Below are 17,850 nucleotides of genomic sequence, written 5' to 3'. Positions count from 1 at the left end.
AAAAATTAGAAGAGATAACGTCTCAACTAAAATTCATCAATGTCTGAACAAATAGGAATAGAATGTACTTCTCTTCAAAATAGTATTCATGTACATCATGAAACACAGGGAGAATACAAAAAATATCTTAATCTTATGCAGGATGGACAAAAGTGGACAATTAGTGTCCCTCGGATAACTGAAGTCTACAATAAAGACTGGATTGAGTTCTAGAAGAAATCCTTTGTTTTCCAGAAGGAACTATCTGTAGAAATACAGAATACTAACTCAGGTACTTTCTGCTACAGATTATTAAGTGAATTAGATTTAGCTAAGCTAAAAAATATTCAAATACGTCCATTATGGATGAGTGCATATAGGATTAGATCCCTTGATACGAATCAACCAAAATTTACCCTTCATAGCAGCTATCGTAGATAACTCAGTGAGGAATAATATTGAAAAGGCCCTACTTGGAGGAGTTAGAGCAAACTTAGGATTAGGCCCAGTCTCCTTTACAACCGGCCCTATCTACAAATAGATTTAGACGATAAACATATCCGGAATACTTTGTCCTTAAAAATCTATACAGACAACTGGTCAAAAATGACATTTAACCAGGAAGAAGAGTAATGCGCATACTCATATGCGTAGTTGCAAGAGGAATCAATATTGGAAAGGTTCCAGTTAAGGATTCAAAGAAAATCACGGAATATTGGATATTTTGAAATTTTGACCATCGAAAAACTCGACCCTAGAGAGTTAACATGGCCAACAGAATGGGTAGTCCAACCTATGGCTCCTAGACACCTTCCCCTCTCCTGAAAAAGCATAAAAGAGATAGAAGGAAAACTAGTGATTATCAACACTAGGCCTAGCTTTTCCCTCGAACAGGATAGGCCCTCTACTTCTTCCAATAGAGCCTCCACGAGTTCTAAATTCGAAGGAATAAGCAACTCAAGGCTCAACGCCTATGTTCCACTTCACATCGATGATGGCACATAGCCCATACAAAGCCTTAGGCCCATCAATAGGAAACTATGACATAGTCACCTATTCCAACCAAACCTTAGAGGCTTATGGAAAGACCCATCCAGGTTAGAAAATGTTGTTGAAAATCTACAGCAAAAAGTAAATTTCCTCTATGATGAACATAAACATAGAGAAATAATAAAATGTCAAACTATCCTAGAAAATATTCTAGAAAAAATTGACCATGAAAATAGTCTTGTTTTTTTCAAAGAACTAACAGAAGTAAAAAAAAAGTTTAGAAAACTTAAACAAAGATAAAATGCAAGAACTTCTAATATATGTCTTAGCATTAAAATAACATTTAAGTTCATCTTCCAGTCCATCAAGGTATAAAACCCCTTTTACAAGGACACCAGAATGATCTATAGGTGGAAAATATTAGATCGTTTAAAATTTTGTAACTATTCGATCGTTTAGAATTTTGTAGAGAAAATCTAGCTCTTGCTCTACAACAAAGAGACACTCTTCAACCAGAAGATGACACAATCCCATCCCAAATAATGTATAATTATTGGTGGAACAGACATAATGATCGAGCCTACAAAATAAGGTGCAAGATCAAAAGAATAAAAAGAAAGCTAAATGCCATAGCTTTATAAAATGATCTATAGAGAACGTCTATTAGATCAACTAAGAATGGCACGAGTAGCAAGAATTCTCGCTCTGCAAAACAAAAATAATCTTAGACTAGTAAATGATACTATTGTAGCTCACATTAAGTATCATTCTGAATGGATGAGATTAAATAACAGAGCATGGACCCTACAATGCATAATTTGGAAATTATAAAGTAAACTAGAAGACATAGTTCTCTAGAATGAATGAGTTTTTTCTATTTAATTGAAATGGAAACTCCATTACCTTTAGGCCTTCCTGACTTTACTGGATGGCTTAAAAACTAGTGTATATTGCTCCATGCATGGCATCTAGAAAGAAAGATCCAGAACCATCAGCTTTTAGGATCGCTTCTAAAGCATCATCATCCACAGATGATGAAGTTTACGCAGAATATAATACTTTCGATCGACAACTGATTTATTATGTTCAAGAGGAAAAACCATCCTCTAGTAAACAAAAAGAGCAACAAGACAGTGAACTAGAGGCATGGGACTTTGATGAAGTTGCCATAGAAAATACCAAGAAAAAAGACCACTCTGCTAAAGACAAAAAGGCAGATGATCTTGGTAAAAGATTCAGAATACTTCGAGGCGGCAACACCAACCAACATGAAGCAGAAACTTCAAGGTTATGAGATACCTACATGGAAGACAACTATCGAGACCGCATAGCAGATAACTCTCGCGAAAGAGAAAATTACTCCCACTCCAAAATATCTTTGGGAGGACAAAGGTATTCGACAAAATACACTAATGTCGATCCATCACATGCTACTAAGGGACACCAATCCATAGATAGCATTAACCCTTTTGGATTTTATCTCAACTTGGAATTCCCCAAGGAAGTAGAAAAAGTCCTCAAAGAATTGGAAAGATGCATGAATAATGTTGCCAATATGCACGAATCTTGGGATAAAGATTCAACATTTAATTTCTTTACCCATGTTTTACAGAGTAACGTAGTGCATAGGTGGGACAACCTTCTCGAAGACCATAACATCAACGTCTATAGCCTCAATACTAAAAGGATTAGTGACTAAGATATCAAAAAAAAATCTAGGAATACATCCAACCCTAGATGCTCACAATGAGTCTACTAAACAAAGAAAATGTTTAGAAACTCTTTTAAAACTAAACAAGTTACAAATTTGTAACATCTATTTTTATGAGAAATATTATTGCGAATTTGCAAGTTACACTACAAAAAATATGACCAGAAACCTTATCTGCCCATCTTTTATTCAAAATTGTCAGAACCTTTTGCGACTGTTGTCGAAAAAGACTACATTGCAAAATATTGGCAAAAAAACCCAGAGTTTCCAGTTTTAATCATGGACGTTTTCCTAGGTTTTGACACTCTTGTAAGAAGACACAAGTTTGTACAAGACTTGCTTGCAAACCTCTGTGAAACTCAAAGACTACAAAAAAAAGGTAGTAAAACTTATAAACAAACATTATGTTGTTCTAACCAGAAAAATAATGTAGGAGCTTATGGTTGCAAAAACCACAACCTGAAGCAAAGACAATATCCTAAGAAATTTCATAAGAAAAATTTCAGGATACAAAAAAGTTCAAAATTTAGGTATACTCCTAAAAAAAGATACTTTAGGAAAAGAACAAATTTTGGCCCCACCACATCCAGTAAAGGGTCAAATGCATATTGCCCGAAGCGAAAACCCTCGAGCAAATGTAAATGTTGGATAAGCCAGAAGGAAGGATACTTTGCTCGCGATTGTCCTAATGATAAGAAAAAACGGCAATATAATACTTATATGGTATTAGCCGAAGAAAAGGTCTAGAAATTATTCATCGTGATGAAATCCAGTCAAACGATGAAGTATATGAACTTCATCTCGAGACAGAGTTTTCTACATAAGAAAACTCTGAAAACATATCGGACTCATCAGGAACATTTTCCGAATGAGTATCCGCATAAATTCAGAGCATGTACCCTATGGAAATTCATATATCACAGTCATGCTAAAACTTCTGGGATATATAAAATTCCTTATACATGCTCTTGTAGATACATGAAGTTCTTAATGTCTAGCTATACAAAATCTACTTCCTATCAATTTATGAAAATACTTGAAGTACCACTTCAAGTAACAGTTGGGTTAGGAGAACACATTTCCCTTCCTGCAGAAGCCAGAAATGTTCATATCGACATTGGAGGTGAAAAATTTCTGATCCCAAAACTAATAAGTTTAGGACCAAACATAAACTTAGGACAAGACTTAGTTCTAGGAAATGAATGGTTAATGTTTCACGCCTCTATCGAACAAACCCCCGATTATTATTAACTTCACTGTCGCACTCGACGCGAAATAGACAATTCTGCCATATATGTATACATAGTAAAACCCTAAAGCTTTTGCCATATCTGGCAATGGAGAAATTCTCCATTAGGTCTTCAAAAAACACAGCAAGCGTGGTGATGAGGTTCCCCCACTAGAATCTCTCCTCCTCGTAGAATCCTGCGATACAGAAGTTTTACAACTTCTGGTATCCACTTGTTCTGAGAAACCCTTAGAATGGTGGAATAAACAAAAACCATATGCAGACCTCGAACTTCTTGATCCTGAAAAGAGATTCGAGAAAAAACCCATGGTTTACACTCCATTTGATGTTTAAGAATTTTCAACTCAGATAAATGACTTGCTAACCCTAGGTTTAATTCGAGCAAGTTATTCTCCACACACATCTCTTGCTTTCCTTGTACGGAATCATGCAGAGATAAAACGTGGAAAAACTAGAATTGTCATTAACAATAAAAAGGTTAATGAAACCACATAAATGTTTGACTACTATCTTCCTAAAAAAAAAGGTTAATAGCCGCAATAAGAGGAAAACAATGGTTTTCCAAGTTTGATTGCAAATCAGGGTTTTGGCAAATTCGTCTAACCGAAAGAATTATTCCCCTTACTGCATTCAGTTGTACTTCTGGACATTATGAGTGACTTGTTATGCCCGTCGGGTTAAAACAAGCACCCAATATATTTCAAAGAAGAATGGACGATATCTTCAAAATGTTCTTTAGATTTTGCTTAGTTTATGTTGACGATATCCTAGTTTTCTCTAAAAATCAGGAACAACATAAAGAGCAATTACTTAAGGTATTAAATGCCTTAAAAAAATTTGGGATAACCCTCAGCAAAAAGAAGTCGAAATTGTTTAAAACTAAGATAGATTTCTTAGGTTTAAACATCTCTAAGGGAGAAATCATTCTCCAAACTCATATCCTAAAAAACTTGCAGCTTTCCCGAATGAAATAGAAGACGTAAAACAATTTCAACTTTTCGTAGGTTGTCTAACGTATGCTGAGCAATTCATAAAGAATTTAGCATAAATTAGAAAACCCTTTCAACAAAAGTTAAAAAGGATGTCAAATGGGAATGGACTCCCAACGACATTTCAAAAGTAATCAGGATCAAACAAATGATGAAACACCTCCCGACGTTAACTCTACCAGATCCAGATGCAAAACTAATCTTAGAAGCTGACGCCTCAGATCATACGTGGGCAGCGGTACTCAAATGTAAAAACAATGATTCTGAGAGAATATGTAAATATACCTTAGGAACATTTACCTCTGCTAAAATAAACTATCATTCTTATGAAAACGAAATCTTAGCACTAAAGAACGGGATAAAAAAAATTTATATATATCTTGCCCCGAAAGAATTTCTAGTTAAAACTGACTATAAGAATTTTGTCGGTTTTATGACAAGAAATTTAGAAGATTCACTTTGTTGTTGTAGATTACTCCGCAGCAGTGGTTCTTTCAATTCTCTTTTACTGTCAAACACGTTAAAGGTGACAAAAATTATTTACCTGATACTCTTACTCGATAATTTTCTTGTATTACAGATAGGTAAAGAAAATGGATCCCCTCAGTAGCACGTTGATGGATCTAGCAACAACAATCACCACGCTTACGGTATTTCTCTCAACCTTACAATATTTTTTCGACAACCTCTTAGTTCATTCTGAACAAGGAGAACTATCAGAGAACTGTGCCCATTTTGGGTTAAACAGAGAAGATCTACAGCTTAAGGTTAAACAATTAACCAATGAGCTACAAGAACTCCAAAAAAGGCGAAGCCTACCAAGTTCTTTCGGGACTTCTACTAGATCCCCTTCACGGGAAAGCCTTAATGTCCGCCTCACAACATACGAAAAACTATAGTATTCTAATGAATACAAATCTAATTGGGATTTCTACCGATTATGCTCAACATAAAAAAAAAAATCATAACTCAATCTTCTTGTAAGACATAGGAATTAGGGACTTCTACCTACCAGGCCAGAACTGGAAAGGAAGCCATAACGACTCCAGAACCGAAGGAGACAGATAAGCCAAAGAAAGATACTTCTTTGAAGGCAAGGTTAGTTACCCCATCCGAATTCACTAGGTTGAAAATCCTGGGAAAAATGGATAAAATTGAGTTTAATGAGTACAAATTTCTTAAGAAAATCATACCTATAAAGCTAACAGACATCATGTCTGAAAAACTTTCACTACACCCTCAAAAGGTGGACAACGTACGTTAAAAAACTACATCCGGTCACATTGTTCAATTTCAGTGATGGAATGAACAAATTGGACAAGGGATGAATACTCCCTTTTTCATTATAGATTCTAGCAATAGCTATAATCAAGTGATACTGAGTTAGGAAGTTGACTTGAAATATGTATCCATACTTTCTACATATGGATTCATAGGGCAAATTCTATAGCAACCTATCGATTTATCGATGCTTGAGAGAATTCTAAAAGAAGTTATGGAAGCCTGTAAAAGCTTTATTACCATAACTAAATACAATTGGATCCGACTAAAAATCATTTCTTGTATTGCTAATATAATCATTTTCGAGTATTGTGGTTATCTCACTTGAATCAATCAAAGAAGGTGAAGCAAGCGGATATGACCCACTCACATTCTGAAAGCAAAGCCTTGCCCTGAGTCAGCCTAGCAAACCAGATGAGTACATGGACTCAAAATGATGATCCAGTATGTAGAACAACTGGTACTGAAGAAAAAATGTTTCGTCTACAAAACCACGGTCCAGCTGACAATTGTAGCTCTAAGTTATAAAGAGACTCCTACAACAGTTCAGAAGAATCTTGAAGAAAAGCTAAAGAAATTACATAATGGTAATATTCCATTCAGCAAATTGGCAAAAGAAGGTTTTTGTAAAATGGCTCAAAAAACCTTCCAGAAAAAGCACGTGTCAACTGTGCAAGAAAAAGCAGTTGTCCGATGACAATATGTCAGAATGATGGCGACCTATCTACCAAAAGATTCTCTTATGTTAGCAAAATGACATTAGAAGCAGAAAAGACTCATTTACCCCCTCTTTCGGTGCCAAAAGGCGATAAAGTAATGGTAAGAAAAAGAAAACAAAGACGAAAGCTACCCTTCATCTTTAAACTAGAATCATTTGTTCAAGGGCAGAAAAGGAAAGATTTTCCAACTTCTACCTATAAAATCGAAGCCCAGATGAAGTTCAAGGTATTTGAAAAATCACTCCGAGTTTTCCAGAAGAAAGAAGACGACCAAAGAAAAGAAGGCGATTTCTGATGAGCATCCTCCAACAACGTTCCTTAAGCACGGTATGTGCAAAATAGTCGTAATGGCTGAGTAGTAAAGAGGGAGTTGATCGATAGCACGGTCAGTAACTTCGGGAGTTATGTAATTTTTATTTAAATTTTAGCATGATAGTAAGTTACATTTCAGCATGATTGTAAGTTGTATTTTTTTTTGTATGAACAAAATTTAAATCTCTACAGTAAGAGTTTTACACTGTTCACTTTTTACTGTTTATTTTCACTGGTCACGTTTTACTATTAACTTTTCACTATTTGGTCTATGGCTAAGCTCAAACAAAGAGAATGAAATCAAGTCACCAAGTCAAGACCCAAAGTAAAACAACCTTGAAGATTGTTGTTGAGAAAAGAACTTATTAAACAAAGTCGAGTGAAGAATCGAAGACCTAGAGTCAAGTCCAAATTATAAATCTCAAAAACTCTAGTCATGTATGTACGTAGTCATCCAAAGTTCTTATATTTAAGCACATATCTACATTGGGAGCTTTAGGATACCTCATGTTTTCAAAACCATGCTCAAAATCATCACATACAAAGGTTTTGAAATCATAAAAAATGCTTTAGCTTTTTCCCAAAACTAAAATATCACTTGAACTCATAAAAAGGTTTTAGGATGTACTTTACTTTCATACATGTTTTAAAAATATCTTATACATCTTTTCAAACATGTTAGAGCACTTAGATTAATTCATTGTCATACTTTAAAAGTCAATTTAGTTGAACTAGTACTGGAATGATCTATCGGCTTCTGTCAATGATCTATCATCTAGAAGTGTGCAGGCCAAGATTGTAAAACATGATTGATCAACCTTAGTTGATTAATCAATAATCTAGAACATGACTATTTCATGCTATAATGCTTGGTCGATTATCCCATTTGGATTGATCGATCAATGTTGTCCAGGCAAGCAAAAATTACTTAGAGTAATTCATTCTCATGCTTTAAAAGTCAATTTAGTTGAACTAGTACTGGAATGATCTATCAGCTTCTGTCTATGATCGATCATCTAGAAGTGTGCAGGCCAAGATTGTAAAACATGATTGATCAACCTTAGTTGATTAATCAATAATCTAGCACACGACTATGTCATGCTATAACGCATGGTCGATCATCCCATTTGGATTGATCGATCAATGTTGTCTAGGAAAGCAAAAGTTACATAGAATGATCGATCATCCTACACAATTGATCAATCAGATAGAATCTTGCCAGTCAGGGACATAAACATAAAACATGATCGATCATAGGTAGTTCATTGATCGATCATACTTGTATTGCACAGTCAGGGGGAATTTCGATTGATCGATCATCCATTGATAATGATTGATCAACTTAACTTTGTCTGGACCAACGGTATCATATTGATCAACTGGTCACTTTCTGATAGAAAGTAGTCATTTATGATTGATTGATATATCAATCACTTTATAATGATCGATCAATCAATAGTCTGATTGTTACAAACAGGCAAAAAACAACTAGTTTGAGTTAAAGAAGTTATAAATACCCCTCCAAATATCTTGAGGAACAAGAGTTGTGCTTTTACTTTCATAACAAAACTCTTCAAAATTAATTTGATCGTCAAAGTTCCATTTTTACCTTTTTTTTAGAGGAAAAACCTTCATTTTTCTCATATCTTCTTTCTTCTCTCAAAATTTCCAAAGCATATTTAGTTCCATTAAGCTCCTTCACTTCAATCATTTGTACTTAAACATTTGGAAGCTTGGTTCTCATTTGGACAAGGGTTGTCTCCCATATTAAAAAAAAATTGTAAGTTTTTATTTTACTTTTGTACTTTCGTTTATTCTTTTATAGGTTCTCTAGTGCCTAAAAAGCTAGAAGAATTGGTTTCTGGAACCAAGAATTTAGAAGGGGAGTGCTTGGCTAGAGCCGGAATCTAGTCCCTGGTATCGAATCTTTTGGGTGATTAGAAATCGTGTAATTGGGATTACACGTGGCTTAAGAATGTTAGAAACTTTTTGTAATTTCTAGCTAATAGAGTATATAGTGGAAATGTCCCAAGCAATGGTTCTAGGGCGGTGATTACCAATAGGGGAATATTGATAACAAAAAATCTTGTGTCCTATGGTGTGTGCATATGTGTTGAATGTGTTTGTCTATATTGCTTTTATATGCACATTGAAATTTTAATTTATAATCTCAATTCACCCCTCTCTTGAGAAGCCACCTGAGCCAACACACATGATTGAAGAAGTTAGAGAGATAAACTTTGTCTTTTCTTGCAACAAGAGCTCGCATTACGTTTTAAGATTTGGAAGGCGAAGCTCATGGATTTTCTCTATACCTGTGTAGACTTTAATATGGGTATCTCATGTTTTCTTTACTAATTTGGCAAAGGCCATTGTCTAAAAAAATTTCCAATCAACTACTTGCATAATAAAGAAGAGAGTTTTACTATCCTTCTTTCAATTCTCTGATCTTGCCTTCCATTCCTCCTGGGGTAGAGCATCAAAGTCTCTACATCTTGAAACTCATCTTTGATGATGTTTAAAAGATCCTAGTAATAATAGGAGTACTTTCATTTGAATCTTCTAATAATCAAAGTCACTTTTCTTATAAAACTTAAAAAATTGAGCTGAAAAAAATATACAATGAAACTTTCCTTTGGTGATTTTATTTGTGAAGTGACTGAATTCAGCCCAAGAGCTTTAACAAGAAAAATATATTCAAATCTATATAAATTATTATATTATTAACCAATGAATCCGAAGTTTTTTTTTTAAATTAATATAAATTTTTTCTGAAAGAACCGAAATATCTGCTGTTGTAAGCTTAGAGCACCAACTCCAAGGACCAAAAATAAGGATATCGTTTGAGGGGCTCGTTCGTGAATATGTTCATGCGGCTTGAGATTTAGGTAATTTTATTGGCCTCGGCCTTTCTGTTCCGTTCTCTCGTCTTTTTGTAGAGCATAACCTCGTAACCATCTCAGACTAGCGGATAGCTCGACTCGTGGTTTGTATTGCTGAGACAAAATGAGCAGAAAGTTCTTCGTCGGCGGCAACTGGAAATGCGTAAGTTTAGATCTTAAGTTTCGATCTGTCGTTTCGTAATGTTTATCGATGTTTTGTATGCAATCGAGATAGTGGAGTTGTTTTGATGATCCGTCCCTGTAATACTTCTTTGAACTCGATCTCTATCTTATAGGCAAATACGATCCCTACATGTTGTATCTCCTAATTACCTGACGCGTTACCATTGTACTCTTTGGTTTGGATCTGATTTTCTCCGATACTTCGAACTGTTCTTAGTAGTAGTCCGTTTACTGTTAGATTCGAAATAAAATGGGCAATTGATGTTGGCCGTCAGGTTTTTTATTTTTTTCTGAATAATCTAAAGGTCCCGCTTCTCGAGCATCAGCTCTTGGTCGCCGCCCTCTTTGTAAATTTCCAATTACCTTTCATCTCTTCCTTTCCTGTGTACTGGATGGTAACAGCTGCTATGGCGATTGTATTTTTTTTTTTTTTTGTTGTCCCTTTACCTGTGACGGTTGTTGCCGCTGCAAAGTTGTCTTCTGGATCTCCGGTTTGATTAGGTTCTAGCTCTTGGATTCAGGACAAGGAAAGGTACCATTTATTGGGTTTTAGTTTTTAACTTTCTCTTGAAAAGGGAAAGATAGAGGTTTTCAAGCTTCATTTTTTACCAGCTACTAATGATTTAAGCATTTTACTGTCTCTATGTAAGAGGATAGTTTTAAAAAGAATCATAAAAAATCAGCCTATAACCATTTCCTTTTAATTGTAGTACATGATTCATTTTGTCTATAGCATATTTTAGTAAGTGTCAATGATATAACTATTGAATTACCTAGTAACTGTCTCCACTGGCTTAATTCTTTGTGCAGAATGGGACTACAGAGGAAGTGAAGAAGATCGTCAGTACTCTGAATGAGGCTGAAGTTCCTTCAGAAGATGTCGTGGGTTCGTAGAGTTTATAGCTTTTGTATACTTGTTCAAATTCAAAATATTTACTTGTTCTCTCCAAGAGCACCACAGAGTACCTTCTTCATATTTCTATGATAGCAATTAGGGATTTTAATTTCACCCGTTTGCCTGATTTTCTGTTTACCCTTTTTAAATGGAATGAAAACAGAATAATTTTTTTTTACCTGATTAGCCATTTAGATAATTTTACTGAATTACCTGTTTACTGTTTATTAAATGGAACTGAAGTGGATAAGGGTTTTTATGTACCTGATTATATAATTAGAGTAATTCAATAAATTTTTATTTGAGTGAATGTATCTTTAAGATAAAACATGACTAAAGTGCCTTTTTTCTAAGGATATTGTCATATTCTTTTAGGATATTTTATTTATTAGAATGAAATTTTCTTAGGGTTTTGTCAATGTGATGATCTGATTTTTTACACTTTTTATGATTTATAAAAATTTAAATTGTCTTTGTTATTATTCTGTTTTTTTACTCATTACTCATTCTACCGTTAAATAAATAAGTAAATAAATGGTATATGGAATAGCTGATTCTTTATACTGATAATACTGTACAGCGATTGTCAAATATAAATGGAATGTACAAAATAAATTATTCCGTTCAATTTATATAACTTTACACACTTATTAGCAATGGTTGCTTTATTATTGTGCTGATTTAGCTGCCTCTAAGTTGGAATATTTGTTATTGATACTTAAAAGCAAGTTGCTTAGTTTTCTCTATTCTAGCACTAATATCATAAAACCGTGTGCTGTCAGTCGGAAGAAGTTTTCTTATTGTCCACTTTGATTGCACTCTGAATTTTACAATATATTGCAAATATTCGTGGGTAATCTTTCCCTTCTTTAAATGTTAGTTTTAATTCTCTAAAAAACATTCATTAACACAAACTGGTTGATATTGATGGCTGTTTTTGCATGATTCTAAACATTGTCTTCATGTTTGCAGAGGTGGTGGTAAGCCCTCCTTTTGTGTTCCTTACCCTTGTAAAAAATTTACTGCGTTCTGATTTTCATGTTGCTGCACAAAACTGTTGGGTGAGGAAAGGGGGTGCATTCACTGGAGAAGTTAGGTATGATTTTGAAGCCTATCCTAACTCTGGTGCACAATTTGCTCGTAGATATAAAAGGAATTTGTTTCATACCACTGAAAATATATGTAATTAATGTTTCTGGGTATTAGCTGATTGTTTGTTTGGAAATTGGTAATAATGAGAGAAATGCCAAACATGAAATGGATGGATGTGTGACAAAAGTTTTGATAGAAGTCCAAACCAGCAGTTGAACAAGCAAATTAGGGGAGGATCCGTTAAAAAAGAAGAGAGAGAGATGAAGAAAGAAGAGTTAAAGAGGAAGATCTATGTAGCTGCAACTGAGTGAATGTGAGTGTGTGTGTGTGTTTCCTTCATGTTGAGGAAGTAGCTGCCACTTGTCAGGGCATGAATGAGATTGTAATCATAAGGCTCTACTGAGGCAAATAAAAATTCTCCATTAATGGGTTTTATTTGTATTCTCACTGGTGTAATGGATTGTATAACTCCCGACTCACATAGGCATGTACACATTATGAAAAGCTTCTATTGAAAAAAATGCCTATTAGCTAAAAAATAATTGAAGAAACAAAGGGTAATGTTGATTGGTGAAATGCTAAAGAAAATCAGGAAGATATGTGTATCTACATACAGAAGTAATTGGCACCGAAGCATTTGAAGAAAGACCACCACCCAATGATATTAATAAATTATGGAGAAGAGGCTCTGGATTAGCCATTCAGCAGGTTCATAATAAAAAAATTGAGGAGAGTGAAACTGAAGGTTATGGAGCGAGTTCGGCATAGTTGGGACAAGACTTTGATGACATATATACATTTGTTCATTCATATTTTGTGTAAATACTAGCACATTCATTCATATTCATATTCATATGTTATCTGTTGTGAATGCAGTGCTGAGATGCTTGTCAATTTGGGAATTCCATGGGTCATTATTGGCCATTCAGAGAGAAGAAGTCTCCTGAATGAATCCAATGAAGTAAGTCACTTTCAATTGCTTTGAAGGGATTTAGTGTAATGCAAACCTTGGTTTCTTGCATATGATTTATTTCCTCGTTAAAAGTCATGTTGTTTTGGGAAAGCTAGTTTGACTTATTTCCTCCTTAAAAGTCATGTTATTCTGGGAAAGCTAGTTTTTTATTTGATTGGTACCATGCATTTTGAGTGCTTAAAACATCTAACAGTTTAAGTGGGGGCCCTCTGTATGTGCCACTGGATTGAGGCTCCCACAGGTTTTTTTCATCAGTCAGCCTGACTTTGTATACTGAACTCTTCATTGTGCTGACTTAAACCCAATTGAATAAATGTGGTTAGTGAAAAAACATGCTTTCTTTGGAGCCTTTTGCAGAATAATCATATAGTTACTGAATATTTTCCTTTCTTTTTCATACATGTAATGGCAGTTTGTTGGAGACAAGGTTGCTTATGCCCTTTCTCAAGGTATAAAGGTGATTGCTTGTGTTGGGGAGACACTTGAGCAGCGAGAGTCAGGATCCACCATGGAGGTGGTAGCTGCACAAACAAAGGCTATTGCAGGTCGTTAATTGCTTATTTTAAAACCTTCTTTGTGATGTCTGTTCTTTTTCTTCTTTCTTTATATTTCTTTTCGTATCAATAACTCGATCATTAAAAAAAAAATTCAATTACTAGGGGAAATCTGCAAGGGAAGTTTCCTTGCATGGACCCAGCCTGATATAAAATTTTGAACTTCAGTGTATCTTGAAGCACACACTTTTTGAACTATTAGTCTATTGTAAAGCCATTCTTTTGTTGCAGTACAATGAGTTAAAAAAGCAATATACTAAAATAGAAGCTTTGTCTAGGCAAGGATCATAGCCAGTGACGCCACAGAGGAAGTACACTGGGATCCTGCCTGCCCTGCTTGTAATAATCTGCAACGAGTTCAAAAAATAGTCCTAGGACAGGCCATGGTTGGAAGTACACTGGGATCCTGCCTGCCCTGCCTGTAATAATTGCCATGAGGTCAAGAAATAGTCATAGGACAGGGTATGGTTTGTTGTGCAAATTCGATACGACAAAAATCAGCCTGGTATAAAATTAAGCATGTCTGTTATTTTCAGTGAATTAGTGAATTATATATTGCATGGGAGTTACAACATTATGGGATAATTTGTTATGACATTGTCTTCTTTCTGCAAAGTTTACTTGACAATTGGTGACTCATTTGCGGAAAAGTCGGAAAATTAGGGGCCATCTTAGAGTAGGTTCTTTAGTTTGAACGGTATATGAAGCCTATTTGTCATGCAGTGTTCCTATTATATCTCTGGTAGTAACTGCCTATCTGACTCCTCACCCCCCCGCCCCCCCCCCCGCCCCCCCCCCCCCCGCTCTTTTATTGTTTCTGTTATTCTGACATGTTCCCCCTCTTTTATTGTTTCTGTTATTCTGACATGTTCCCCCTTTTATTGTTTCTGTTTTTCTGACATTTTCTCCCTTTTATTGTTTTTTTTTCTATGTCCAGATAGTGTGAAGGACTGGACTAATGTTGTTATAGCTTATGAGCCTGTTTGGGCGATTGGAACCGGCAAGGTTGCCACTCCTGCCCAAGCTCAGGAAGTGAGTAGCGAAAAGCCTAGCTTCTGATTTTTATTTGAACACATCTTTTGATTTGAAGTGTGAATTATAAGGTTAAGAGAGTTGCATCAAAGTGCCGATGCTTGTTCATCTTGCCTTATGTTGTCGCATTTAATTTCTTCCATCAGGTGCACTATGAATTAAGGAAATGGCTTCATGAAAATGTTAGTCCTGATGTGGCAGCAACGACCAGGATTATTTATGGAGGTATATTTTCATTCTTATTGGAGTGAGAACTTCCAATTGTTACCTCAAATTATGAGTGCTACCTGTGACTGAATCATGTTCTTGTTTATTTGGACTTGTTGCATTAATTTTTGTTGAAGTTAGGTCTAGGTCCATCCCAAATGACATGCCAAAGTTAGGGAGGTTTTAACTGGACAATAAACCTGAGACTTGAACAGCACACACAAGTTACAAAGTAAATGAGGCATAAATTAATTTGCTCTATACCATTTTAAAATTGGGTTGGGGTCCATCCTAATATGACTAGCTGAAGTTAAAGAGGGTTTGTTCCCTATTTAATAATCTTGATATTGACCGATAAGAGATTATTTTTACTAGGTTTTTCAGTTATCACAGAGAACTTCACTAAAAAGAGAAGTAAATTCTTTGGAAGTGTTTTTTTTGTCTCTTTTCTCCTTGGGTCTAGAGGGAAAAATTGATGAATGGCTGCTGAAATTTTGTTTGGTTTTTAAGTTGACTTGAATGGGTCCCATTTATGGTCTCTTTTCTAATAAACTTAATAGGTTTTTTGTCAGTGTCATCAGTACTCAAAAACAAAAGCTAGATCTAACACATAATTACACATGGGTAAACCACCATCTTTTCATTAAACTGCAAAAGTTAAAGGTAGCTCTGATGGATAATATGCACTTTATTATGAAAGCAATTACACATTTAATTGGTTAGATCACTATTATTTCTGTAGGCAAATTTTGTGGTTCTCTATAATGTGATCGTAAACACTTGTATTAAAAAAATAAATTTGACAGGTTCTGTTACCGGTGCAAACTGCAAGGAACTGGCAGGACAGACTGATGTTGATGGATTCCTGGTTGGGGGGGCTTCTCTTAAGGTACGTTAGTACATCCTGACGTCAAGGAACTTGCAATGTTTTTGAGATCAAAATCTGCTGTGTCCAAATGGTTTAGTAGGGCTTATTGCTATTTTACAATGTTTTTGAGATCAAAATTTGCTGTGTCCAAATGGTTTAGTAGGGCTTATTGCTATTTTGTGGTTCTCGGTGTTAAGTGATGCTACTATCTCTTCTTGTCAGCCTGAATTTGTGGATATCATCAAGTCTGCCACAGTGAAGAAAGCTTCATAAATGGGCGGGAGCTAGGAGTTGTGTGAGCTGCTTGCGTACTCAGAATTGGTAGCGCTCTAGACTTCTGATGATTAATCTTTTGTATTTGCGGAGATCTGATCTAATGATATAATCCTGGAGCGCAAATAAATTGTCCAAATACTGAAATTTTGCAATGTTTAGTTACATAGACGTCTATTTACCTTTTGGTCATGCGTAATCCCATGAAGTTATGAATAACTTTTTTCTTGATTTCTTTCCTTCCTTCTTTCTTTCTTTCATGAATGGTATTACTAAATTGAGTGGTTGATGCCCGAAAAGCTCTCAAATTTCTCCTGTAAGACAGCTGCTAACGGCAGAGCCAAAATTTATCTACCATATGTCAACATTAAATCATTTCTGGAAATCAAGAATATCTGAGAGGAATCCTGTTGTTCTCTCGTCATCCAGAAAAGAAACAAACTATTGGCCATTCAATTTATGAGGTAATTCAATTAGTTCAATAAATTTAGGAACAGGTCAAGGATGGAGGATTATGTGGGTAAGGTACACTTGTCAAATATTTGCAGAAAAGAAAGGCAATAAATTCAAACAATTTGTTCACTACAGAAACGGAAAGTTATCTAGGGCGTTAATATGGAGTATATCAAACGAAACCACTTTGTCGAGTAACTTTGGACCTTTCACAGCGCGATTAAATTCTCATTTGACTCCTAACAGTAAGGCTTTCAGTCAATGCTTCCATGCACGAGGTGAATAGAAGAGGTTAAAGCGAGTCCCCTTGAGTCCTTGACTGCCCTTTGGACGTGTTGAGAGAAACCGAATTGCTTTAGGGCTTTTCACAGGAAATCCCAGTCCATGACTATTTAGAGCCTTCTGATCATATTTTTGAATGCCCAAGAACTTCGTTTTTTTTTTTAAAAAAAACTCAGTTGCATGAGATTTTCACGGGCAATTAAGCTGTTGTCTACTTCGGCATAAATGCTGCGTAAGTCATCAAGATGAGCCTGTCCATTAGGGGTCTTTCACTCTCCACTTAGAATGAGTGTAATTCTCTTTCACTCTCCACTTACGCAGTGTTTTAATGTTTTTGGAGCCACTTTCTTAAGTAAAAGTGAATTTATTGTTGATTTTCTGGATTCCATGGATTTAGCTCATGGAGAAACAGAGAGAGACATCTATTGGGAGAAAATAAGATGAAGAAAAGGTTATGGACTTATGTCCTAACCCTCCCCTTGAAGCTCAATTTATAGATCGATAAAATTATAATATTATAATAATACCCTTGAAACTTAAACTAATTACTTTAATGCCATCTCTATGAGATAACTCTTTATTTACCATCTTGCCATCATTGTGTGGGCATATGGGTGTTCTCCTTGATCTGTGGGCCTTGAGTCCATCTTCCACATCTCTTGGATGTGTGGGCCTTCCTTGGTCTTATGGGCTTGAGCCCATCTTCTAACACGCTTAGATGTGTGAACCTTCCTTGGTCATGTGGGCTTAGGCCCATCTTCCAACACTCCCCCTCAAGTTGGGGGTGAGAGAATATTATGAACGCACAACTTGCTGCAAATAGTGTATAGGATCTTCCCGTATAAAATGGCAATCCACTATATCGTCCAATACTCCCCCTCAAGCTAGTGGTCTCTTCCAATAGGCCCAACTGGCATAATATAAGT

General features: G+C 35.5%; 1 protein-coding gene across 1 annotated transcript; it reads left to right on the top strand.

Annotated features, from left to right (window-relative positions):
- The first annotated feature begins 10,165 nt into the window (after positions 1 to 10,165).
- LOC137941737 (triosephosphate isomerase, cytosolic) lies at positions 10,166 to 16,420 on the top strand. The gene is made up of 9 exons (XM_068787297.1): positions 10,166 to 10,275; positions 11,106 to 11,181; positions 12,163 to 12,286; positions 13,159 to 13,243; positions 13,668 to 13,800; positions 14,747 to 14,841; positions 14,988 to 15,066; positions 15,855 to 15,937; positions 16,139 to 16,420. Exons 1-9 carry the CDS (start codon positions 10,237 to 10,239, stop codon positions 16,187 to 16,189), a joined length of 765 nt encoding a protein of 254 aa, XP_068643398.1. The 5' UTR covers positions 10,166 to 10,236; the 3' UTR covers positions 16,190 to 16,420.
- The last annotated feature ends 1,430 nt before the right edge of the window (positions 16,421 to 17,850 follow it).

The sequence above is a fragment of the Aristolochia californica genome, unplaced genomic scaffold (genome assembly GCF_029961685.1).
Source record: "Aristolochia californica isolate CCGP_79_NKW_82.1479 unplaced genomic scaffold, dmAriCali1.0.hap1 SCAF_10, whole genome shotgun sequence".
In the NCBI taxonomy this organism is placed as follows: domain Eukaryota; kingdom Viridiplantae; phylum Streptophyta; class Magnoliopsida; order Piperales; family Aristolochiaceae; genus Aristolochia; species Aristolochia californica.
Note: the sequence above shows the minus strand (reverse complement) of the source record. Positions and strands in the feature narration are given on the sequence as shown.

Coding starts and splice junctions, on each gene's coding strand:
- LOC137941737 (XM_068787297.1), top strand. CDS start 10,237: ATGAGCAGAAAGTTCTTCGTCGGCGGCAACTGGAAATGC. Junction 13,801..14,746: donor ACAAACAAAGGCTATTGCAG/GTCGTTAATTGC, acceptor TTCTATGTCCAG/ATAGTGTGAAGGACTGGACT. Junction 14,842..14,987: donor CTCCTGCCCAAGCTCAGGAA/GTGAGTAGCGAA, acceptor TTCTTCCATCAG/GTGCACTATGAATTAAGGAA.